The sequence below is a fragment of the Piliocolobus tephrosceles genome, chromosome 3 (assembly GCF_002776525.5).
Source record: "Piliocolobus tephrosceles isolate RC106 chromosome 3, ASM277652v3, whole genome shotgun sequence".
Lineage (NCBI taxonomy): Eukaryota > Metazoa > Chordata > Mammalia > Primates > Cercopithecidae > Piliocolobus > Piliocolobus tephrosceles.
Window position 1 is genome coordinate 116,149,371 of NC_045436.1, and position 17,473 is coordinate 116,166,843.

The 17,473-nt window shown below is 39.0% G+C and overlaps 1 protein-coding gene across 1 annotated transcript in view; it reads right to left on the reverse strand.

The window, feature by feature from the left end:
* The window catches only part of AFM (afamin), a 21,990-nt gene extending 13,544 nt beyond the window's left edge, over window positions 1-8,446 (reverse strand). Inside the window, exons 1-7 of the mRNA XM_023198512.1 lie at window positions 8,334-8,446; window positions 6,227-6,275; window positions 5,819-5,951; window positions 4,248-4,459; window positions 3,229-3,361; window positions 2,521-2,618; window positions 1,655-1,784 (exon numbers count right to left, since the gene is read on the reverse strand). Of these exons, the coding sequence (XP_023054280.1) occupies window positions 1,655-1,784; window positions 2,521-2,618; window positions 3,229-3,361; window positions 4,248-4,459; window positions 5,819-5,951; window positions 6,227-6,275; window positions 8,334-8,421 (843 nt within the window). The 5' untranslated portion in view covers window positions 8,422-8,446. The remainder of the gene's footprint in view (window positions 1-1,654; window positions 1,785-2,520; window positions 2,619-3,228; window positions 3,362-4,247; window positions 4,460-5,818; window positions 5,952-6,226; window positions 6,276-8,333) is intronic.
* Between the last annotated feature and the right edge of the window lie 9,027 nt (window positions 8,447-17,473).

Sequence of the window (17,473 nt, forward strand, 5' to 3'; positions counted from 1 at the left end):
TCTTTCTTTCTTTCTTTCTTTCTTTCTTTCTTTCTTTCTTTCTTTCTTTCTTTCTTTCTTTCTTTCTTTTTCTTCCTTCCTTTCTTTTTCTTTCCTTTCTTTCTTTCTTTTCTTTTTTCTTTCTTTCTTTCTTTCTTTTCTTTTTTCTTTCTTTCTTTCTTTCCTTCCTTCCTTCCGTCTTTCTTTCTTTCTTTCCTTCTTTCTTTTTTCTTTCTTTCTTTGTTTCTTTTTTTTTTTTAATAAGGTCTCATTCTATTGCCAAGGGTGTTGGGATTATAGCTCACTGTACTGTATCCTCGGACTTCTGACTCAAGCAAGCCTCCCTCCTTAGCTTCCTGAGTCCTGGGTGGCTGCAATTACAGGTGCAAGCTATCATACTCAGGTTTTTTTTAAAAAAACAAAATTATATTACTTTTGAATGCATGAACATTTTTTTTTTTCACTTTAAGTTCCAGGATACTTGTACAGATGTTCAGAATGTGCAGGCTTGTTACATAGGTATACGTGTGCCATGGTGGTTTGCTGCACTTATCAACTCGTCACCTAGGTTTGAAGCCCCCCATGCATGAGCTATTTTGATGCTCTCCCTTCACCACCCAACCTCAACCCAACATGCCCCAGTGTGTGTTGTTCCCCTCCCTGTGTCCATGTGTTCTCATTGTTCAACTCCCACTTATGAGTGAGAACAGAATGCATGAACAATTCAAACTATACCAACAATATTCGTACCAATACTTTTCCTTGGAAATTCACTTTAAAGGTTTCCAGAGGCTGGGGATTGGGGAAATGTTGGTCAAAGGACACAAAATTTCATTTAGACAGAAGGAATACATTCAAGAGATCTCTTGTATATCATAGTGACTCAATGATGACTTCATACCACTATATTGAGTACTTTAAAATTGCTAAGATTTGGAGTATTCTCACCACAAAAAAAAGTATGTGAGGTAATGCATATCTTAAATAGTTGGATTTAGACATTCCACAATGTGTGTGCATGTATACTTTAATATATACATATATATCATGATATATATAGTACACACACATATATATATCATGTATACCATGAGAATATACAATTTTTAATTGTCAGTTAAAGGCAGGAAAGGAAAGGGAAAGTGGAAGGAAAGAAAAGGAGAAAAGGAGGGGACAGGAAAAGGGAAGAAAGAAGGTAGGAAAAGGGAACTGAAAGAGAAAGGGAAAAGTTAAATTAATGTGTCCGCTTATTTGGAAAGACTATACCTGAATAACCTAAGGAAGCTCAGGGAAATCAGCTCTTAAAAACATAATGATAACTAGTCATTCCTTGAACTTTACTATTTATTTCTAACCTCTCTAAAAGAGGATTTATAATGTAAGAGAAAACTTCAATCTGGACTAAATGAACTTTGAAAAATTTGAAATTCCTGAAGTTTTACATCAAGACATTTAGCCATACAATATACAATCTGCTGAAAAATTCCAAATATGAAAAATCCCAAAGGTTTATTTATAAAAAAAATTTATATTTCATTTTATGTTGTCATTCAAAAGTGAAATCACATTCTGATTTCACTGGGGCAAAGTAACCACACATCAGGGCAACTTGAGAATAAAAAAAACGATAGTTGCCAAAAATCACTATTTTAACTTGGTTTTAGAGAATATTTACCGTATCACGGATGCACTGCACAACATCCCCTTCACAGCATCCATCATAGTTGGAAGAAATATCTTCTATGAGAGAAATAAGCTCCTTAAATTCAATCTTGGGGAATTTTTGACTGAGTACCGCAATATATCTGGAAACAGAATTGATAAACCACAAAAATCATTTGAACAGCAAGTAGAACAAGTGGGAATAATTTGCTAATATGATATGAATAGCTCCAAAAAGTATTGCCACCATTGTTGTTGTTGTTGTTATTTTTATAGAAGTCATTATCAAATAGTTGGTGCACAGCCCACATGATCACTTTGAAAATCTTAGAGTGATATTTTAAGAACCCCAAAGTCCTGGATGTGAGCAAAAAAAGCTGAGAGATGTGCTATCTTCCATAATTATTATAGCAAGACATGCTGCGTAAGGCCACCACTTCCTATTGTAAGTTCATGGCAGGCATAGATAATTCATGACAGAACTCTTTCCTGCTGATCAACTTGAAATCTCAAAATTTTTCTCAAGACATTGCCTTAGCCCCCATTACTAGTTGATTATGGTGAGCACTACAGATAAAATTTATCTTTGTAAGGCTGTCTCCTCATTGTTAAAGTCAAAGACCAAGGGATGAATTATTTCTAAAGTACTTGCAGGTTTTAAAACCCTGGTTTGAAATTCCCAGACAAGTTCAGATTCCCAATTAGCCTAAATATGTCTCAGATACAGCCACCATTCACTTTTGGGTCTCTCCACCTTCCAAAACTTCTCTCATCTCGACCTAATGTCCTGGTCCTGAGCTATCCAAATAGGCTCAGACTCACCCCAAAGCCCCTGGGTACAAATGCAAGCAGAGACAAGATATATAGTATAAAACTCACATAAAGTGTACAACTTTGGTTCCAAATTTCAAAAGTGCCCCACAGACATGTTTTTGATAAGAAGAAAATGCTTTTAAATATTGTATGACAGGTATTGCCTGAAGAAGAAAGAGAAAATTCTTTTGAAACAATAGCAAAATCTCACTATTCCCTTATTTTTTAGTCACATTTCATTCAAACTATTACAAAATTTGTTCAGAGACAGAAAATCTACAGGATTTTTGTTTCAGTAAACACATTATTAAAAGAAATATGCACTTATGGCACATCACAAAGGTAGGACCAGTCTTCCTAATGATTAATTGCACTTGGTAAAAAGGTGCATAGTGCTCCCTTGGTGGGTCAGCATGCTGTGAGCTTGGCCATCTCTATTGAGATTATTCCATGTTATTTGTAGTCAACAGACTACAAATTGTCAAAGATAAAAGATAAAATGTTATCCTTCACCCTCGACATTCACTCACCAAGGCTTCCTTCCAATTTACAAAGAAAACAAAGCCAGAAGAGAGAAATGACTGTCTTTTGGGAGTCTCAGGTAAAAAGAATATTTAGATCAGAACCTGGTGGCCAATGGTTTGAAAATCACTGACTATGACAAGAGAACATCATATATGGTAAGCAAGCCTTTTGCTATAATATAAGTCAGGGTTTGGATCTGTGGTATTGAGTGATTTCTTATCCTCTTCATGAAACAAATGCTATACCCACCCTTGTTTGAAAGCAGTTGACTTTGTTTTGTTCTTCACAACATGATTTAGCCACCTCCTCAAAATGAGCAGCAACAATTAGAAGTGTAGGAGCGAAGACAAATGGGTTCCTTCTGGCAACTTCATATAAAAAACTATTAAAAAAAAGAAAAAGAGAGAGAAGAGGGGCAAGGGAAGAAACAGGAAAGCAATGAATGTAGACAAGGGAAGTGAAGGGAGGGTAAGATGAGAAGGAAAATAAAAAACAGAAAGAGACAAGAAGAGCAAGTTGTAAAACAAGGTAGAAGGAAGAAAGGTTTCCAGTTATAGAAAACTTCAATATAAGGCAGCATTATCCAGCTCCCGATAAGAGTCCTTTGAAGTCCTTACTGAAGTTGCTAACTCCAAAGTAGGAATGATGATTGCAATTCTAATCCCAAACACTGAGCTGTGGCTCAGTGTTTCTCCTTCCATCCACATGCTACCAGCTGGTCAGCAGTTCTCTCTTCCATGTTCAAAGAACAGCTATCTATACACACTCTATCTGAGATTCAGGGGTCCTGTTTACTTTTGTTCAGATAAACTTGTGATTTAGATTTAGATTTCAAGGAGCATACCAACCTTCCAGAAAAAGTCTCTGCTTCTGCAATGACTGCACTATACTAAAAACAAATGGTTTGCTAAACATCCCATAATTGAATGTCTGCCTGAGGTGAAAACTGCAACTTCCCCTTGGGAAGAGTCTATTATTTCCTCCACTGTGCATCCTACCAATTTAACACCAGGCACACACCTCTCCTCTAGGACTTGCCAATTAGAAGATACAATTCATTAATATAAGGGTCTTATAAGCAGGGTCCATATCTTGATCATAGTTATATCCTAAACAATGAGCACAGTATCTGACACAGTATGTTTTGAATGAATGAAACAATCAATAAATAAATTAATGAACCCAGACATATTTATTTGAGATAGGTATTAGATTTATCCTAAGACTAATTCTTCAATTGGATCATTTTTTACTAAGATTAAACTTACTGATTTAGAAGGGATTCTCTGTTACTTTCATAAGACTGGCATTTCTCTTCAGGATCCAGGGTAGGGAAAGGAGGCAGAAATCCCACATCAGCTTTCTTGTTATAGAAGAAACAGAGTCTTCTTTCATCACCAACCTTACTGCAGCAGTGTGAAAAATTATGCTTTTGTGGCAACCCCTCCATAGCACATATTTTTTCCTGTAAAACATTATTCTATACAACAGAGAAGAAAAGGACAATTTTTAGTCATGGTAAAGTAAAGCTTCTGTACTTGCTAAGAAACCACAATGAATAATTTTCCCACCATTACCAACAGAGCTCCTTCTCTTTCTCCTGCTCCTCTCCTTCCCCTTCCCCTTGCCTTCCCCTTTCTCCTCCTCCTCCTCCTCCTCCTCCCCTTCTTCTTCTTTCTTCTTCTTCTTCTTCTTCTTCTTCTTCTTCTTCTCTTTCTTCTTCTTCTTCTCCTTTTCCTTCTTCTTCTTTGGGATGGGTCTTGATATGTTGTGCAGGCTAGATTTGAACTCCTGGGCTCAAGTGATCCTCCAGCCAAAGTGTCCTAAATAGCTGGGAATACAGGTCTGCCAAATCAAAGTATCTTTACCCAAACCCTTGACAACCATCCTGCACTTTCAGAATCTTTGTCCCTCTATCTATCAAAAGACATTTTAACCTCTTACTCTTCCATTGCTGCCTACATTTCCCTTCCACCAGGATTTTCTACTCATCTTCCAAGGCAATGACATGCTGGTATGTTAATGTATTGTACAGTGTTTAGAAGTGGTGTTTAGTAGTAGTTTTTTGGAGATGCAGATGGTGACTCTTCTTGGAGGAGGCCCAGAAAAGGGATGTCACAATAGAATACATATTAAGAGAGACAGCTAAGGAGGGTACCTATGTACTTTCATGTGAATTTTCAGGCTATGGCTTCCTCTTCTGCCTGGATATATAGGGAATACTGTATACATACTGCAAAGAAACAGCAAACTCCTTCTGTGTATCAAGATACAGAATTATTATCTTTCCCGAGGAAAGTACCTTGTTCTAAACACTAAAATTAAGCAAAATGAAAATGCTGTGCACAGAACATCTTTCATTTCATATTTTCAAGCCAGAGATTATCGCAGTGTTGGGCAAATAATCTTGTGTGTTTAAGAAACACAAGCAATTGGCTGGGCATGGTGGCTCACGCCTGCAATCCCAATACTTTGGGAGGCCAAGGTGGGAGGATCACTTGGGGTCAGGAGTTTGAGACCAGCCTGGAAACATGCAAAACCCCGTGTCTACTAAAAATACAAAAAAAAAATTAGTTGGGCTTGGTGGTGCATGCCTGTGATCAGCTACTCGGGAGGCTGGGGCATGAGAATTGCTTGAACCAGGAGGCAGAAGTTTCAGTGAGCCAAAATTACCCCACTGCACTCCAGTCTGGGTGACAGAGTGATGCTCTGTCTCAAAAAAAAAAGAAGAAGAAGAAGAGGAAGAGGAAGAGGGAGGAGGAGGAGGAGGAGGAGGAGGAGGAGGAGGAGGAGGAGAAAGAAAAGAAAAAAGGAAAAGTAACACATGCAATTTACTTACAGGTAATTTTGAACACTCTGGGAGCGTCTTGTCAGCTATACATCTGTCTTTGTATTCTACCATGTCTTTCACTAGTTTTTCCATTTCTTCAAAGGTTGCTTCCTGAACATACTGAGCAAATGCAATGATGGTGCTGCAAGAGTTTACATGGGGTATACAAAGATCAGTTGCAGAGCTTCCATGTATGGCCAACAAAAAGTCACAGGAACATCCTGACTGGCCTCAGGAAGTTATCTACTGTAATGGCTATAAATTTTACAACTTCAGGCTTTGCCTGAATTTTATAATTAAATTTGTCTTCTTGGATATGGTTTCTGTTTAGTTACATTACTTTTGAGAAGCATTAACATTTCCAAAATATATCATTATTTTGAAAATCATCATCAAAAAGTACTTAGCAAAACTCACATGTATTCAACATTCTCTTCTATAAATTTTTGAGTGCTGTTGAAGTTATCTGAAAAGCAAGAATAGGGTATTACATAACATGGTTTTCTAACATTTTTCAAATAAATAACTATACATGACATTTAAATGTATAAAATACAAAATAGACCACTGATGACAGGAGATAATTTTGCATATTTAACAAGAAACAAGTAAGTCATATGAACAAAATAAGAAACCTTAATCACTTGTGATTATGTGTTCAAGAAATATTTACTAAATCGAATTGATCTAAATAAATCTTAATCTGACTAAACTTTAAATATGCCATTGACGGCTCCCCAGATAGAAATGTCAAATACATTATCATGTTAAATGTCTATCATTTATGACTAGAGAAGTGATAAGAATATTAACTAATGGGTGATACAATGCCATAACAGAGCCTGATGCTGTAGCATGCTGGCGGTCGGCATAGTTTATAGCACTGATCAATCATAGCTATGTAGGTTATCTCCAGATCCACCTAAAATTATGGATTCCCTCCCAATGAGCATATGCTAATTGGAGCATATTTATGTTTGTTCACATAAACTACATTTATTTTTTGCAAAGTGTTGTGCTGGACCCTATGAAACAATTAACAATGACTAAAATATCTCCCCTTGACATTAGGTTCCTAAGCAAAGTTACTTGTGCATGTGACAATAATCTAATTTAGAATGTGATTAATTTGGGACTGTTTTATGAATCCTGGGTGAGAAAGAAAGAAAAAAAAGGATTATAGGAGGAGTGACATATGAGTTGAACATCAGTAAATGTAAGAGATTGGAATAACAGAAAAATGAAAAACCCTGTCTGTCTGTGTGGAGAGAGAATGATGTGAATAAAAGCATTAAGGTAAGAAATCTTGAGAAGTATTTAGGGAAAGTCAATCTGTTTTGATGAGAAAGTGGGTCACAAAGATGAATAATGGGACCTAGGATAGAAAGGACCTGGGTGCAGATTATAGGAGTCTTGCATATAAAGCTGAGGAGTGTGGGCTTCATTTGGAAGACGTGGAAAGCCCTGGAAAATGTTTATATAGGATAGTAATCTGATCATTTCTGTATACTAATAAATACGAGTCAGGTAGTGGTATATCTAATGTCATTGAATTTTCCACAGTGCCTGACAAATAGAAAAGGTAAGAAAGAACTATTTGTCAAATAAAAGGGGAAAAGAAGGGTGGATGAGACAAAGTAAGAAGGCCATAGGAGTCTTTGCAACTGTCACACTGAGAAATCAACAAGATCTAAACTTTGGTAGGAGTAAGGGAAATGAAAAGGAAAGTATAGATACAAAAGATATTAAAGAGGCAAAAAGTCAAGATTTTGAAACAGGTTGTTACAAGGGAAAAGGAGCAGGAAAACTCAAAAATGACCACTCTTCAAGCCTGTCTCACTAGCTGGTATTGCAGGGGCATATCAAATTGAGTAAGACGCAATCCATGCCTTCAGGGCCACTGCCAAGCTAAAGGCATGTTTGTTCAAGTCAAAGAAAGGAGCTCCTTCTAGGCCAAAAGGATTAGAAAAAGACACCTCCTCTAGACAGATGAGGTTCAAAATATTTCCCCTTTGGATGGAAGAAATATAAAAAGTCATCCTTTCCTCCAGACTGAGATGGCCTTGGCCAGGCTCAGGAGGGATGTTCAAACTGTACATTTGAAGGAGGAAGTAGATTCTGCATTCCCTAAAGATATAGTTGGGAAATATGATGGACAACCGAAGGTTCCAGAAAAATCCCAGTTCACATCTATTGTTCCACTGTTACCATAAACTATACATATTTGCAAAAAATACCATTATTAAAATCCAAATGTGTCTCCCAGCAACACTTTCTGTCCTGTCATAGACTGCTGATTATTTTTCACATGTGACAACAGTTTCTTCATATTGACTTGGTAATATAAAAATTACCATCAAGATAAAAATTCTGAAAAGGTTAGTTTTGGATAACTGGTTAGTGTATGTAAATTAGTGAGAGGGTGAAAAAAGCAAGTAAAGAATTAACTTGAAAGAAAACAAAATTTTAAAAATAGACATCCTAACTGGTCATTCTTTAGCTGATATACAAATAAATTTCTTACCTACATCCTGAGATTGTGTGGGCAGAGTTAGGGATTCAGTCAAAAAACACAATAAAAAAATAAAACCTGTAAGTTTTAATTGTTTCATCTTTCTAGAAACCACATTTACAAAAGAAAGTAATGTTGTTGAGGAAAATCAAGTTTTTATATTATTCTTTCACATTACCAGTAAAAAAGTAACCTATTTAATCTATTTCTGAAATACTGAATATTTGATTTTTTTGATCACTCTGCAGAATTTCCTGCTAATTATTAACCAGAAAAAAATTACCTTTGTGTTTCACTGGAAAAAATCTACTGAGTTGGAACAAAAGTCCACAGGCTAAGTATACACAATCCCTAACCAAATAGACAACCAAAAAAAAAACTTAAAATACTGCAAATGTTAAAGGAACAAAGGGCCAGAATAGATACAATCCAGCAATCTATCTTATGCATATATATCCAAAGGAAGTGAAATCAGTATCTCAAAGATATAAATATATACCACTACTATGTACTCACAAAAATTAAAAATAAAAAATTAAGAAGATATACCTGCACTCCCATGTTTATTACATTATTCACAATAGCCAAAATATGAAAACAGCCTGTCAGTGTATAAATAAATAAATAAATAAATCTTTCACACACACAGACACACACACACACAAAATGGAATACTATTTAATCTTTAAAAAGAAGGAAATTCTGCCATATGAAAAAATGTGTATGAACCTGGAGAACATCATGTTAAGTGAAATAAATCAGACACAGAAAGAAAAGCACTGCATAATCCTACTTATATGTGGAACCCAAAATCTCAAACTAGAAACGGCATAAAATGGTGGTTATCAAGGGCAGGAGGTGGAGGAAATGGGGAGATGCTTGTCAAAGGGTGCAAAGTTTCAGTTAGGTAGAATGAGTAAGTTCAAATGCAGCACATGGACTACAGCTAATAATACTCTATTGCATGCTTAGAATTTGCTAAGAGACTAGGTCTTAAGAATTCACACTGTCTTAAAAGAAAAAAAAAAAAAATAGGTAACTGACTGTGCATGGTGGCTTTGGGAAGCCGAGGCAAGTGGATCTCTTGAGGCCAGGAGTTCAAGACCAACCTGGACCAACATGGCAAAACCCTGTCTCTACAAAAAGCAGCTGGGAGTGGTGGCATGCGCCTATAATCCCAGCTACTCAGGTGGCTGAGGCACGAGAATCACTTAAACATGGGAGGCAGAGGTTGCAGTGAGCCGAGATCGCACACTGCACTCCAGCCTGGGGGACAGAGCAAGATTCCATCTCAAAAATAAATTAATAAATAAAGTATGTCAAAAGATGGATATGTTGATTAGCTTGGCTGTAGTACTCAAGTCACTATGTATATATATTTGAAACATCACGTTGCATGACTTAAATATACATTTTTTATTACTTTTTTTTTTTTTTTTTTTTTTTGCGACAGAGTCCCACTCTTTCGCCCAGGCTGGAGTGCAGTGGTGTGATTGCGGTTCACTGCAACCTCTGCCTCCCGGGTCCAAGCGGTTCTCCTACTTCAGCATCCTGAGTAGCTGGGATTACAGGTGCGCACCACCACGCCAGGCTATTTTTTGTATTTTTAGTACAGACGGGGTTTGACCATGTTAGCCAGGATGGTCTTGATCTCCTGACCTTGTGATCCGCCCACCTCAGCCTCCCAAAGTGCTGGGATTATAGCCATGAGCCACCGCACTCGGCCTTTAAAGTAAAATGAGTTTTTTAAAAGCAATGGAAGCTTATGAGAACTTGGTAATTAAAATAAATAATTACTGGAATATATTATAACACATTAATTTTTAAAAAATCATGAACCTATACCATACAAAATTAAAATAAAAATGAGGAAAGGAAAGCTCTTCTCCACAGAAGAATGCCAACTAATAAAAGTGGTTAGAAATAAAGCATAAACGTTTGTAACCCCCATAGTAATAGCTGATTTAGGCCAGTTTCATGAATGCATGATAAAGTCATAGGTGAAAAATTATTGAGGAATAGCATATTTATACTTTCAAAATATCACTTCACAGGTCACTTATTAATTTCAAAGTGCAAAAAACACCTTTGCAGGTGAATACATAAACAATGACATAGTCACTGTATGGATTATTTGTCTTTAAAACTAATGAATATTAAAAATATGTAATATCAGAGGAAATATTTACTAAATGACTTTTGGTAAAATAGTAGAACATAAAATTTTATATGTTATGTGTAGAAAATGGCAGGGTGAACAGACTCACTAAACCAAAGAAATGGAGGGAGAGAGAGAAGAGAGAGACAGGGAGATTGAGAGATAGATTTTGTCTCCAAACAGAATTATGCAACTGTATGGTCAGCATCTTTGCTTGCAGGTGGTGAATAGTCCTAATTGTGCTGACCTCTCATTGTTGCCTCTGTTCTATTTGGCCTTTTGTCAGATGATTTAAAAGACCAAAGCTGTTGCTAAGTATATTGAATTATTAGTCAGAGATTCATTCACATTTTATTTTCTTCTCAGATATGTTACTTTTTATTTCCAATTACTGGTTGACATCTGGCAAGTAGAAAATAGCTCTAATTCATCCATTCCACAAATTTAGTCCTCCGTACCATTAATAAGCATGGGATATTTTTATGGCCATATGAAGTGAAATAGCAGTCTGTGCCTACTTAGAAACTTGATGTATCTAAGTTAATTTTCTTCCTGGTTATTTTGTATTTGTCTCAAATGGTCTAATTACTGACTCCTTCATTAATGAGTAATGTATTTTTAAATTTTCTTCAGTAAATACGTCAAATAAATTTTGCTTCAACAATATAGATATAAACATATACATCCAGACACTGAAGAAAGAAAGAGAGGAAGCCAGCAGTATATGAAAAGCTTGAGAAAATCCTGGAAACTATAAAACAGATAGGATCGAATTAATGGAGAAAATAGATAAGAGGGAGCTTCAATCCAAATCTTGGGAGATGACATCCATTCTTCTCAAGAGCATTCCAGAACTGTTTCAAGTCTAAAGAATATAAAGAACAGATATGGGCCATGGGGTAATAATCAGGAAAAGAAGCTAAAACCTTACATTCTGAACAGCTAAATTAGGACAGGATACTACTTTCTCCTCTCTTTCTCTAGCACCACACACAAATATATAACATACTTGGGTAACAATGTTTGATATCTTTTACATCTAGGTCAAAATCCAAAAATGACTCTTTCTTAGTTTGGATTTCCCAAAAGTAGACCTCTAGGGAAAGACTTGTACTTTATTCGGAAGGCAACTGTAGGAGGCATAGTGAGGAAGTAGGACCAAAAACGGAGAAAAGCAGCCAATAATTCAGGTGTTAATGAGAACAATAATAGTGTAGGCAACTGGGATGTAAGCCTGTTCAGAACTATCTGGGAAGTGGAAGATGCCCTAGAATCATCCTGACAGAGGACTGAGAGGCTGGGCCATTATTTCATTAACTAAAGACTACATGAGCAGGAATAATAATCAAGATTAATCAGACATACATGAGCGAGAAAAATAATAATTAATAATTATTCTTACTTCAGGAAAAAAGAAAGCTATTGAGGTACACATTCTAAAAACATCATAATAGTTAAAACAGTGTGATGATATTGGCAATATGCAGATACAACAAAATGAAAGTGTAAAATTTGATCCAAATTTTAGCCTATCTGTACAGTAATATACTTCTAAAAAGATCAGAGATCCAAATGTAGAAAAATTTTTAAAAAAGAGAAATGATAAAAGTACTAGAAGAAACACAAGTGATGAGGGAAAAACTTTCCTAATTATAATGCAAAATAAATTCAACTACATAAACAAATTTTTAAAGACTGTGCATGAAGACTTCGCTGGGCAAGACATCCTACTAGACACAGCCAGGTGGAACAGCCTTCACTGCGGGACTAAGATGACTAGCACACGCCTAACAGATCTTCAGAGGGAAGGTACTGAGAGTGGACAGAAGAAAGACACAGAAGCTGGGCTGAAGTGGGAGGAAGCTGAGAACTCTGCATGGGATTGCCATGCACTGGGACTCACCCCCAGACCCCAACAACTCTGGGGGAATGGGTGAGTTGAACTGGCAAGGAGCAACCCGCTTTCACCATGGGCCTCAGGAATTCTGACAGAGGAGACCCCTCAACCACCATGGACACTCAAGCTGGCAGAAAGAGCTGCTTAGGGAAGTGGTAGGCACCAGCACAACAGCTGATGTGTAGGCCAAAGGGATTGGTACGGAAGCATCTGTAACAGAACACAGCCAAGGACGCCCATCGCCCTAGGCTGGACTTGTTCCTCCAGGAGATTTTAACCCTAGGGGAACTGTAGGACCTAAACTATACAGGGTGGTCTTGCCCACCAAAGAGACTGGTCTGATCTGAGCACTCCTTGGTCTGCTGGGCAACCTCAGGTGCCCTGGGCCCCACATCATAGCTCCTGCACTGGCAAACTGTGCCTAACCGACAGAAAGCCCCAGCGAGGCAGCCACCATGGTCATGCACCAGCAGGCCTGCTCCCTCTCCACACTGCAGCATCCCTCAGATACACAGCAACCCCCCACCTCCCACCTGCATCACTTTGCAGGCACATGTCTGCACACGCAGGTTTTGCCTTCTTTGCCTCGCAAGTGTGCCTGTGCATGCGCCCTGCCTTGCCACTGCTTCAGTGGGGAAGTACACTTTGTACCCCCTCCTCTCACCAGACCGGCATTGCAGTTGGAACCTTGGTGGGCAAAGAGCCATACAACACTGCACCCTCCAGCACCCTTCCCCCGCACAAACACAGCCACAGGAGTGAAACTAGGCACGGAGAACAGCAGACGCTCCCCTATGCTGAGCAACCACCCTTGCCTGTGACTCACAGAGAGCACAAACAGACCTGCACCTACCAGTGCCCTGTCTCCCTACCAACACGGCCACCAGTGGGACCATGTGCACAGTAAGCATCAGGGGTCCTTCACCCTCCCCAAGCCATGCTGCCTCTGTCACTGTGGTGAATGGCCACACCCTGCTACAGCCAACAAGTGTGCACCCCACCGTGCTGGCTTGCTGCTGCAGCCACATGTAAATTAAACCAGGCACAGTGGCTCATGCCTGTAATCCCAGCACTTTGGGAGGCCGAGGTGGGCAGATCACCTGAAGTCAGGAGTTGAAGACCAGCCTGATTAACATGACAAAACCCCATCTCTACTAAAAATACAAAAATAGCCAGGTGTGGTGGTCTGTGCCTAAAATCACAGCTACTTGGAAGAGCAGGAGAATTGCTTGAACATGGGGGATGGAGGTTGCAAAGAGCCAAGATCATTCCATTACACTCCAGCCTGGGCAACAGAGAGAGACTCTGCCAAAAAAAAAAAAAAAAAAAAAAAAAAACCTGACGCCACCACACTACAAAACACTTTATGCTACTGGCACATGTGAATTAAGACAGATGTTGACGCCACTACACTGTGAAATGGTGAAATGCTTTGGCTGACACCATTTGATCACTTGATATGGTTTGGTTCTGTGTCCCCACCCAAACCTTACCTAGAATTGTAATCCCCATAATCCTCACATGTCAACAGGGTGAAGTATAGGGGACCAAGTAGAGGTAATTGGATCATGGGGGTGGTTCGCCCATGCTGTTCTCATGATAATGAGTGAGTCTCTCACGAGATCCAAAGGTTTTATAAGCATTTGGCATTTCTCCTGCTTGCGCTCACCCTGTCTTGCTGCCCTGTGAAGAAGGTACCTGCTACTCCTTTGCCTTCCACCATGATTGTAAGATTCCTCCCCAGCCATGTGGAGTCATGAGTCAATTTGACCTCCTTCCTTTATTTACCCAGTCTCAGGTATTTCTTCATAGCAATGTGAGAATGGACTAATACAGTAAATTGGTACTGCAGAGAGTGGGGTGCTGCTATAAAGATACCCAAAAATGTGGAAGTGACTTTGGAACTCAGTAACAGGTAGTGGTTGGAACAGTTTGAAGGGCTCAGAAGAAGACAGGAAATGTGGGAGAGTTTGGAACTTCATTGAGACTTGTTGAATGGCTTTCACCAAAATGCTGATAGTGACATAGAAAATGAAGTCTAGGCTGAGATAGTCTCAGATGCAGATGAGAAACTTCCTGGGAACTTAAACAAAAGTGACTCTTGTTATGCTTTAGCAAAGAGACTGGTGGCATTTTACCCCTGCCTTAGAGATCTATGGAACTTTGAAACTGAGAGAGATAATTTAGGGTGTCTGGCAGAAGAAATTTCTAAGCAGCTAGACAGAGCATAAAAGTTTGGAAAATTTGCAGCCTGATGATGTGGTAGAAAAGAAAATCCCATTTTCTGAGAAGAAATTCAAGCCAGCTGTGGAAATTTGCATAAGTAATGAAGGGATGAATGTTAATTGCCAAAAAAAATGGGGAAAATATCTCCAGGGCATGTCAGAGACCTTCCTAGTAGTCCCTCCCATCACAGGCCCAGAGGCCTAGGAAGGAAAAATGGTTTCATGGGCTGGGTCCAGGGCTCCCCTGCTGTGTGAAGCCTCAGTATTTGGTACCCTGCTTCCCAGTTACTCCAGCACTGGCTAAAGGGGACCAAGGTACAGTGTATGCCATTGCTTCAGAGGGTGTAAGTCCCAGGCCTCAGCACCTTTCATGTGGTGTTGGTCCTTTGAGTGCACAGAAGATAAGAATTGAGGTTTGGGAACTTCCACCTAGATTTCAGAGGAGTATGAAATGCCTGGATGTCCAAGCAAAAGTTTGCTGCAGGGGTGGCACCCACATGAAGAATCTCTGTTAGGGCAGCGCAGAAGGAAAATGTGGAGCGGGAACCACCATGCAGCATCCCCACTGGGGCACTGTCTAGTGGAGCTGTGAGAAGAGGGCCACTGACCTCCAGATCCCAGAATGGTAGATCCACCAACAACTTGCACTGTGCACCTGGAAAAGCCACAGACACTCAATGCCAGCCCATGAAAGCAACCAGATGGGGTGCTATACCCTGCAAAGCCACAGAGGTGGAGCTTCTCAAGGCCATGGGAGCCCACTTCTTGCATCAGCATAACTTGGATGTGAGACTTGGAGTCAAAGGAGATCATTTTGGAACTTTAGGGTTTAATGACTGCCCTATTGGATTTCAGACTTGCATGGGGCTTGTAGCCCCTTTGCTTTTGATTGCCCTATTGGATTTTGGACTTGCATGGGGGCTTGTAGCCCCTTTGTTTTGGTCAATTTCTCCCATTTGGAATGGCTGTATTTACACAATGCCTGTACCCCCATTGTATCTAAGAAGTAACTAACTTGCTTTTGATTTTACAGGCTCATAAGTGGAAGGAACTTGCCTCATCTCAGATGAGACTTTGGACTTGGACTTTTGCATTAATGCTGGAATGAGTTAAGACTTTGAGAGGCTGTTGGAAGGACATGGTTGTGTTTTAAAATATGAGGACATGAGATTTGGGAGGAAACTGGGACAGAATTATATGGTTTGGCTTGGTGTTTCCACCCAAATTTCACTTTGAATTGTAAACCCCATAATCCCCACATGTCAAGGGCAGGAATAGAGGGAGGTAATTGAATCTTGGGGGCAGTTTTCTCCATACTGTTCTGGTGATAATGAGTGAGTCTTACAAAATCTGATGGTTTTATATAAGCATCTGGCATTTCCCCTGCTTACACTCACTCCATCCTGCCACTCTGTGAAGAAGGTGCTGCTTCTCCTTTGCCTTCTGCCATGATTGTGAGTTTCCTGAGGCCTCCACAGACATGCAGAATTGTGAATCAATTAAACCTCTTTCCTTTATAAATGACTCAGTCTTGCGTATTTCTACATAGCGGTGTGAGAATGGACTAAGACACCACCCATCTGAGTGTAGTGAACAGCGGTCCAGAAGCACCTCAGCCCTCCACAGCACAGTTAGATTCCTAACCTTGAGGAGCCAGAGAATGAAGTCAGAGCCTGATACAAATCCTCCTGAATTAGAGCACACAGTCCAGGAGTTGACAGCTGAGTGTTGGCCCCCTAAAATCTTCCATAAATGAAGCAAGTCAGCTGAACCTACTTTATACCACAATCAAACCCTTTAGGTCATCAAACAGGATAAAAGGAAAAAGAAATCCAACAAATGGTCAGAATTTCAAAGACTGAAGAAATATCAGCCCACAAAGATAAGAAAGAACCTGCACAAGAACTCTAATAACTCAAAAAGTCAGAGTTCCTTCTTTCCTCAAAATGACTACTCTACCTCTCTACCATGTGTTCTGAACTGGGCAGAGATGGCAAAAATAACAGAAATAGAATTCAGAATATGAATAGAAAGAAAGATCATTGAGATGCAAGAGATGTTGAAACCCAGTCCAAGAAAACTAAGAATCACAATAAAATGATACTGGAACTGACAGACAAAATAGCCAGTATAGAAAAGAATAACTGGTACAATAAACCTGAAAAACACACTACAAGAACTTCATAATGCATTCACAAGTATTAATAGCAGAAAAAAACAACCACAGGAAAAAATTTCAGAGCTTAAAGACTGACTTTCTGATATAAGACCGCCAGACAAGAAAAGAGAAAGAAGAATAAAAGGTAATGAACAAACCCCTAAGAAACATTGGATCATGTAAAAAGACCACATCTACAACTCATTAGTGTTCCTGAAAGAGATGGGGAGAGTATAAGCAACTTGGAAAACAAATTTCTGGATATCACCCATGAGAACTTCCCCACCCTAGCTAGAGAAGCTTCAATTCAGGAAATGCAGAGAACCCCAGTAAGACACTCCCCAAAAAGATAATCCCCAAAACTAGTAATCATCAGATTCTCTAAGGTTGAAATGAAAGAAAAAATGTTAAAGGCAGATAGAGAGAATGGGCAGGTCAACTTCAAAGGGAAACTCATCAGACTAGTGGCTGATCCCTCAGCAGAAACCCTACGAGCCAGAAGAGATTGGGAGCCAATATTCAGCATTCTTAAATAAAAGAAATTCCAACCCCCAAATTTTATATCCAGCCAAATTAAGCTTCATAAGCAAAACAGATATAAGATCCTTTTCAGACAAGCAAATGCTGTGAAAATTTGTTACCACCAAGTGCTTTACAAGAGCTCTTGAAGAAAGCACTAAATGTGGAAAGGAAAGACCATTACCAGCCACTACA